A 9,071-nucleotide genomic window follows, 5' to 3' on the forward strand; every position below is an offset into this window, starting at 1 on the left:
TTCTTCAAAAGATTCTAACTAGAGGGCCAAAAGTTTTTGTTGAGGGGCCTATCAGTTAGCGGTTATGGATTGAACATTTCTTCTCAACCAATGGTTTGCAGGTATATCCTCTACCTTTATGTATTAAAAATATGAACAAGGTTTTTTAAATTAATTTAAAAACATTTATAATAAAACCCTAAACCAACTTAAATCGAGTTCTTTTAATTAAGTACAATTTCCAATTAAAATTTAAGTTGTACGTAACAATTATTGCATGTAATAAAAAATTATTACATGTATTATTAGACAATTGTTTCAGTACACCCAATAAAAGTCAAGGTCAAACATAGTTTAAATATTTATATCTCCCTTAATTGTTTTTAAGAACAAAATCGTGATGGAGGTCTAGGTAACTCCAAAGCAGACAAAATATCGGAAGCGGACAAAATCTCGAAAATACGGTAATTATTCCTAACAATGATTGTATCGGACGGAATGCGATCGGATCGAAAATAAAAATATTAATTAATTAAACATATCTTAGAAAAAGAAATCAATAGACCACATAATTAAAAAAATCTCCTAAAAACCTATTTTAACAAGGCTTAATATATATAAAATAAATGAAAGAAGTATATTTATATTACAATGATGAAATTCCTATTTCTATTGGAGTAAAGTTTTTTCTTTAAAAGATGTATGAAATTAATTTTTGTCCTTAGAAATTAAATGTGATCAAAGTGGACCATGGTGGCATACAATGTAGTGCCTATAAGAGGTGAGATAGAGTCTGTGTATTCCCATCCTTTCTTTACTGAAGATGCGTGTTCGACTAAATTGAGTATGTCCCTTATCTACTCCTATTTCTAATACCTCCTTATTCGTTTATACCTCTTTTTGTTTCCCAATAATTTTCAATTGTTTTTTTTTCTTCTCTTTTTATAAGAATGCTCTATTTCCCTTCTTTCATACATAAGCTTGTTAAATTCCAGCTACCTCAATTTAAAAGTTGAAAACCCACTGAATAATAAACCATCACAAACCAAATTTTATCAAATTGTATTTCATTTTGTTTTCAGACCATGCAATTCGGTTTAGTTAGTGATTTGTATTGAAAAGTGACCTAAAACCGTAAATTGTATAATATTTTTTTAATATTTATTCTTTATTTCGTATTTTAATTATTTAATACAAAGTTAATTAACTTTTCAGCAATAATTATTCTATTATGGATTTGTAATTATAATTATATAATATTCCTCAACAATTGATAGGAAATGTTTTAGTTTAGATTCATTCCTTTACTGATCTTTAAGTTAAATAACTGTTCAACAGTACATAATAAAATTACTTTAATCTTAAAAATAGTCGAATCAAATTGTAATTTTGATTCAGGTAATCTTCACCTAAACAAAATCTCATCATATGCAGACATTTTTTTTTTAATTTGGATTATTATTTTTTGTTCAAAATGAACCAACTCATATATAACAGTTTTCTCTTATTTGCGGTAAACATGAAGCATTAACATCATTCCCAATTAATTTTACTTCTAATTAAATTTTGGTGAGTGGTTCACTCATAATATAACTGTTACTCTACTTGCATCTTTTCCTATTGATTTATATTTGTTATACAGTACTAACATTAATTTTATTTTTATAGTCTTAAATAATAAATATAAAAACAACACACTCTCTTATGCAGCTATCTTCATCACCACACATCACTTTAACATTGCCGATGACACATTTCTTTGTAACAAATATTTCCAATTTTAAAATTGCAGCAATTTGGAGAGAGATTAATTTTAAAAGGTAAATGATGATGTGGGTAAGGTAGAGGGGTAGAACTGTCAATTTAGTCACACACAACACTTTACTCTGGGCCAAGTGAATTGGAATAGAAAAAAGTCCATAGGCTCAAAAAGCCAACTATCGAAAAAGCTCACAGGATAAAATATCCACAACATCCCTCCTAGTCATATAGTCGATCCATGAGTTTTTTCTTTCTTTCTAAATATGAAAAACATATTAATTCTTTAAATATATTATTAGACATTTAGTTATGTCCATATCGACTTTTAATATAAATAAGGATATATTGACTTTTAGCAAAATGTTTAGGGTCGACTTTTGGTTTGCACTAACTCATTTTATTTTTAATATTGATTGATCTATCGTGAACTTTAACTTGGATCGGCTCGAGTTAACTTTCAATCTAAGCCAGACCAACTAATTTTGACTTTCAGTTCGCGTCCGTCCATCCCGACTATAAACTAAATTTTGACTGGTGCCAACTTAACTGAATTCGGTCGAATTTCGGTCAATGTTGGCTAGGTCAAATTTTGACTGGAACGGACTCGACCAAATTCTTCCAAATTTTTGACAAAATATAATCGCTTGAATTTCGGCCAGTGTCAACTCGATCAAATTTCAATCATGATAAACAATCAAATTCAAATAGTTTGCAGCAGGGGCGAGACTAACTCTACCAAAATTCGACCTCAACCGAATCGGTCAAATTTGGTTGGAGTTGCCTCAACCAAATTCAACTAATTTTTATCTAGCTAACTCGGTCAAATTCAGTTGAGATTGACTTGACCAAAATTTGGCTTGAGTTGACTTTACCGAATTTCGACACGGGCTCATGTCTATTAGTAATTTTAATATATATCAGAATTCTTATGGATCAGTAATATATATATCAAAATTACTATGCTATATAGATTAATATGATATTGTTCTTATTAATGTATATGTTTATATTTTTTGTCTTACTTTTTTAAGATATTTTTGTGTGTTTCCATTCCCAATTTGCTACCTATACCTATATGTATGTGTACTTCTATTTACAATTTCCATTCTGCTATGTGTTTCAAATGTACACTTACTATATAGTGTGTTAATATTAATAAAACTTAATGGCTTTCACATTTACTAAGACATTAAATTTACTCACAGGTTGAAAAGAGCTTGAAAACACATTCATCATTTTGTGAAGATTACTGTCATCGAAAGATGAGCTCTTTAGGGTTGTCGCGTCTCCTCCAAATTCTTACATGCGTTCTGCTATTCACTCCATCATTTTCTAAAGATGATCGAAAGGTAAATAATATGAACAATGGCACTTTAATGCTAGAGTTTTTTTTTTAAATTATCTCTCATCATCACTTTTTTCTTTTTAATATAAAAGTTAACTTTTTTTAAAACTATTTTATTTTATAAAAATTATCAAATGATGTCAAATAACTTTAGTGTCAAATAATTTTTTTTCAAATTATATATATCTCATACTTTTTGCAAACATATACTTAAGAAATATCTTTTGATAGTATAAGTAATATTTTTTTTTTCTCAACTAATTATCACATTCCTATCTTTTTATGCCTTTTTTGAAATAATTTTAATGATATACAATTTTTTTTTTGAAAACAAACATTGGATTGCTTTGAAGTTAAGAAGAGTTTGGAATATTTTCAAAATGAACAAACTTACCTGAAAAAGATTTTATCCAAGGTTGAACATAATATTTAAGCATTCACATGAAACCTAATAGGGCTATCATTTAAAGTTTCTTTTTTATTTTTATTTTAATTTATCTTGTTGATACTCTAATCTAATACAGATTTACATAGTCTACATGGGCGAATATCCGAAGGGCGTGGAACGCACAGAATCACTTCATACTAATATGGTTCAAAGTGTCATCAGCAGGTCACATATTATCACACAGTTCTTGATCCCCAGTTTTCATTATTCGCTTCTAAAATAAGTTTGATTAAAATTGAAAATGGTATCCACGTAGCACATTTGCACAAGATACTTTGGTGCACAGCTACAAGAGTTTCAATGGATTTGTGGCCAGACTGACCAAAGAAGAATCAGAAAGAATGAAAGGTAATTTTAATATGATTATAAATCTATAATTATGATGTATACATTTTGTGAAAAATTAAAATTGGAATGTTTGGAAGGAATGGATGGTGTGGTTTCTGTTATTCCAAACAGAGTCCACAGTACCCAAACATCAAGGTCCTGGAACTTCCTTGGCTTCCCTGAAAATGTACAAAGATCAAAGGAAGAAAGTAACGTAATCGTTGGAGTACTCGACAGTGGAATCTGGCCTAATTCCTCAAGCTTTACCGATGAAGGCTTTGGTCCACCACCACAAAAATGGAAGGGAACGTGCTATAACTTCACTTGTAATAAGTAAGTAATGTTTGTGCTGGGAAGATATCAATAATTTTTCATCAAATTTCACACTAGAATTATTTTCTCACTAAACACATTCCCAATCTTTTTCTTTCTATCTCCTCTACAAATCAAGATACACTATGTTACAGTACTTTAAGTTGCATATTAGACTGATTAATAGTCCATGTAGAAAACCAAGTTGTTATAACATTCTAAAATACATAAAGAGCATGTCTGGTATCAATTTTGAAACTCACATTTTCATTTTTTTCATGTCAAATTTGAACGAATAGTGCTAAAGCTAGTTATCCTGACTTCATTTGATCCACATCAATAGTGAATCAAAGGGGATCCAAATACATAGACTTAAATTCAAATAATGATTATTAAAAGATAAAATAAACTAACCATTGATTTACACATCTTGGTTCATGATTTTGTTTATAGCAAAATAATTGGAGCAAAATATTTTCGCGTTCGGCGTGTGTTCGCCAAAGAGGACATCATATCTCCAACTGATACGAACGGTCATGGGTCTCACTGTGCATCGACTGCTGCTGGAAACTCTGTGAGCAATGCAAATTTGTTTGGGCTTGGGGCAGGAACAGCAAGAGGAGGAGTTCCATCAGCACGCATCGCTGTGTATAAAGTTTGTTGGACAAATGGTTGTGAAACTGCTGACCTTCTTGCAGGATTTGATGCAGCCATTATGGATGGTGTCGACATTATATCTCTTTCAGTGGGATATAAAAGAGTCGTACACTTCCAATATTTTGAAGATGACTTTGCAATAGGAGCTTTCCATGCAATGAAAAGAGGCATATTAACTTCTAAAGCTGCAGGCAATTCCGGTCCAAGCCATTACACAACGACAACTCCTGCACCCTGGATCATTTCTGTGGCTGCTTCCACTATAGACAGAAAGTTTTTCACCAATCTCCAACTCGGCAATGGCCGAATTTTCCACGTAATTATCCCTTTAATTTGTTTTACTTATTTGAAAATATTAAAAAAGTAACATAAAATATTTCCCTCAACATGTGCGCAGGGAATTTCAGTGAATACATTTACGCCGACACAGAATAGTTACCCTTTAATTTATGGGGGAGATGCACCAGCTGCTGGATATGATAGTTCCATATCCAGGTACTAACATTCACCTCTCATTTTAATTGTCTTATTAAATTTCTTTTTTATTTTCCATCTTTATTTATAAAATTTAATATAGTTCATTTATTCTAAAAGGTTCGATTTGATGTCTTAATCTTCTCAAATATTAAATGTTCATCTAATCAAGTTGACACAGTTGACCTATAGTTTGTTACTAAACTTTCCTTGTATGACAATTCAAAATTACATTCTAACATTAGCATTGCTTAGGTTTTGCATTGAAAGTACTTTGGATGGAGCTTTGGTGAGAGGGAAAATTGTTTTGTGTGATGGCGTTTCTTCTTCTGGATATGTGGGATTTGCTTCTGGGGCTGCTGGTCTTATATTCAGTAGTTCAGGGCCTTTAGTAGCAGCAGAGGTATATGCATTGCCAGCAATTCGCCTTAGCACAAGTGATGGGAATTCCGTATCTTCTTATTTAAAGTCAACAAGGTACAAAACTTTTCTTCAATCCATAAAAGATCATACATAACTGCTCTATAATTAACTCATCCATGTCATGTCAACGGTTATTGTAGTAATCCAACAGCAACCATATTCAAGAGTTACGAAGGAAAAGATTTATCAGCCCCTTACGTTGCTCCTTTCTCCTCAAGAGGTCCAAATAAGGTCACCCCAAACATTCTTAAGGTAACATCATGCATGCTGCATACATTGTAACACATCATGCATATATTTGCTTACATCTAAGTTTTGTGTTGATTGTGTAGCCTGATATAGCGGCTCCAGGAGTTGAAATTCTGGCAGCATGGTCTCCTATTGGTCCTATTTCTGGTGTTAAAGGAGATAAAAGAGTATCGTATTTTAATATAATATCTGGAACTTCAATGGCATGTCCTCATGTCACTGCAGTAGCTGCTTACGTCAAATCTTTTCATCCCAACTGGTCTCCTGCTGCACTTAAATCAGCCTTGATGACAACTGGTAAACATATAATTAATTTTACTTATCATCCTTTGCATATTATAACACTTGAGAAATGTAGGAATAATGAGGGTGTGAAAGAATTAATTAATTTTAAATATATAAACATAAAAGAAGATATGATAACCTAAAACCTTACCCACAACCAGCTTAAAGTGCATTTCTGTTGGAAGAAAAAGTAGATTAACTTCAATTATTTTGAGGTACATTTGTTACGACAAATTTGTTGGTTGATTATTTGCAGCTACCCCTATGAATCCTGCACTGAATGCAGATGCTGAATTTGCTTACGGTGCGGGGCAAATCAATCCTTTGAAGGCAGTAAATCCTGGACTAGTTTATGATGCTGGTGAATATGATTATATTAGTTTTCTGTGTGGACAAGGTTATAGTTCATCAGCGCTGCGAATAATTACAGGAGATAGCAGCACTTGCACATCAGCAAATAAAGGATCGGTTTTGGACCTTAATCTGCCGTCTTTTACTCTATCAACCCCTCGCTCAAGCCACAACAATGCCACTTTTGCTAGAACTGTTACAAATGTTGGATCAGCTACATCCAAATATAAGGCCACAATAAGTGCACATCCATCTTCTTTAAACGTCCAAGTAGTGCCAAATGTTTTGGCCTTCTCATCGTTGGATCAAAGGCTGTCTTTTAGCCTTAAGATTGAAGGAAGCATTAATGCAGACTTGGTTTCTTTTTCTTTGATTTGGGACGATGGCACTTTTAAGGCAAGGAGCCCCGTTGTTGTTTATGTTCCATAAATTTTCTGCCGCCAGCACTTGTTAGTGAACTAAAAAACAAATGGCAATGATTTTGTAACTTGTTGTCTGCTTCTTTTTTTCTTCCTGTCCTAAGTTTCAGTGAATAAATATTGTGGGTGTGTTGTAAACCACAGAAATGATGATAAAGTGCTATGTAAGCCAGGAATAAAATCAAGACAATAATTACTTTGATCCAAATAGTATTTTGTACTAGTCCTTCTGAGTAATTTGTATGTCACTATTATAATGTATGCATACATTCATTATCATTGCTTTTTGAAATGAGATAATGGTTTCTCCTTCTTATGTAACATAAATGTCACTATACTGTAGATATCCATAATACTTGATTATTAATGAGATAACGGCCAATGTATTAATCACCAAATATCAGAGGGTTTGAAAGGGGTCTTGTCACATATATTCAATATATGGGAAGTGAGAAAGAACCAGAATCCATAATTATCACATGGATAACTTTTTTTATAGAGACAAATTTCATTTACTTTGTGTATATATAATAGATCGAAAATATCTCGACCCATTCGCTATATGTGTACGTTAAAGATATCTCGATATGCATTAAGACTTATATGTCACTATTGTGTTACGGAACTATACAGAAATTTTAACGTACGGCTATTACCTTATTCGTTGAAATAAATATCTATTTCATATTTATCTATATATTTGTGTTAGCATTCGTCAGACGGTACTCACATTTTTTTAATATCTACGAGTGTTTATAAAAAGAATTAAAATATTTAACAATATATTTTAATCATAAATTTAAATAAAATACAACACTTAATATTCATAAATTTTTAAACAAAGTCTAAATAATTATTTAAATATTATCGAATGACAGTTTAAACAAATAATATTTTATTTTAAAACAAAGTTATACAAAATAATTCATTTAAAATCAATATATTTCATGTTTTTCTGGTTGGGAAGTATGTTCTTGACCCATCGCATATCTTAAAATCTGAAGAGTTGTAGATTAAAGAACATCTATATGTGGAAACAAAACTTATATGAGAGTTAAATCATCACATAAAACAACTTAAGGTGAAAGTTATCAATCTAGTGAAGGTTTTGTGAGATGCTAGAACGGGTGATTCCACTTTTAATTTTCATTTTCTTGGATTTTGACATCTTTGGTTTTATGTAATGTACTGTTTATTTAATTTGTTACTTAGTATATTGATTCCAGCGGGATTTTGCTATCTTTGCTTTTCATTATGGTTTTCAGACAAGTAAACGGACTAGATAGCCATAATGACCATATAAATGGTCAGGAAAAAGAGTTATTTTATAAATAAAAAGAATCGTTTATGTGTGATATTTTTATGTATAGATGGGATACTTTATCTTATAGGAAAAAAAAATTCAACTGTTTCATGTACATTTCACATCATAATTAAAGTTATAAAGTGATTAGAATAGAATTAAGTGCGATATATATACATCAAATACAATGCAATTAATTTAATCTTCGACTATAAAGGTCAAGCATTTTTTTTTTGCTTTTGAAAAGTTAAAGAGATAAAAGAGTAAAAGCGAAGCTTAATTAAAAGACGTTAAATTTTTTTTCTTCTATTCAAATATAACGATAATTATATAAATATTGAATTAACGGTCGTCTTCCCATTCGATATATTTTTATATTATATACAAACAAACTTATTTTTAAGAATGAAAACACGAATTTTGAAATTCTTTAGTGTACAATCTTCTTGATACAGTCATGAAGTTGTCTTTTCCTTTCCCAACTAGGGTTAAACTTTTTCTTTATACGAAAACAAATCCACCAAACAGTTATTTTCCCTCTTAAAACATCCTTTTTTCATCTATTACTTTCGATGTTTGTAATTTTGTATTCTAAAATTTAAAAAAAAAAAAAACTTAATTATTTTTTTCCCTCACTTTTGCAACTATATTTAAACTTTTAATTAATATATCTCTTCATAGATTATAAAAACTCAATTAAATAAAAAAGTTTAAACATAAAAAAAATCATAAATTTCA

General features: G+C 30.7%; 1 protein-coding gene across 1 annotated transcript; it reads left to right on the forward strand.

Moving 5' to 3' along the window:
* The first annotated feature begins 728 nt into the window (after window positions 1-728).
* Window positions 729-7,253, forward strand: LOC114193607 (cucumisin-like). The gene is made up of 11 exons (XM_028083476.1): window positions 729-823; window positions 2,946-3,089; window positions 3,610-3,698; window positions 3,790-3,881; window positions 3,959-4,193; window positions 4,626-5,145; window positions 5,227-5,324; window positions 5,559-5,780; window positions 5,867-5,978; window positions 6,059-6,272; window positions 6,517-7,253. Exons 2-11 carry the CDS (start codon window positions 3,003-3,005, stop codon window positions 7,038-7,040), a joined length of 2,193 nt encoding a protein of 730 aa, XP_027939277.1. The 5' UTR covers window positions 729-823; window positions 2,946-3,002; the 3' UTR covers window positions 7,041-7,253.
* The last annotated feature ends 1,818 nt before the right edge of the window (window positions 7,254-9,071 follow it).

This window comes from Vigna unguiculata, chromosome 8 (genome assembly GCF_004118075.2).
Source record: "Vigna unguiculata cultivar IT97K-499-35 chromosome 8, ASM411807v1, whole genome shotgun sequence".
In the NCBI taxonomy this organism is placed as follows: Eukaryota; Viridiplantae; Streptophyta; class Magnoliopsida; order Fabales; family Fabaceae; genus Vigna; species Vigna unguiculata.

Coding starts and splice junctions, on each gene's coding strand:
- LOC114193607 (XM_028083476.1), top strand. CDS start 3,003: ATGAGCTCTTTAGGGTTGTCGCGTCTCCTCCAAATTCTTACATGCGTT. Junction 3,882..3,958: donor AGAATCAGAAAGAATGAAAG/GTAATTTTAATA, acceptor AATGTTTGGAAG/GAATGGATGGTGTGGTTTCT. Junction 5,781..5,866: donor TCTTATTTAAAGTCAACAAG/GTACAAAACTTT, acceptor CGGTTATTGTAG/TAATCCAACAGCAACCATAT.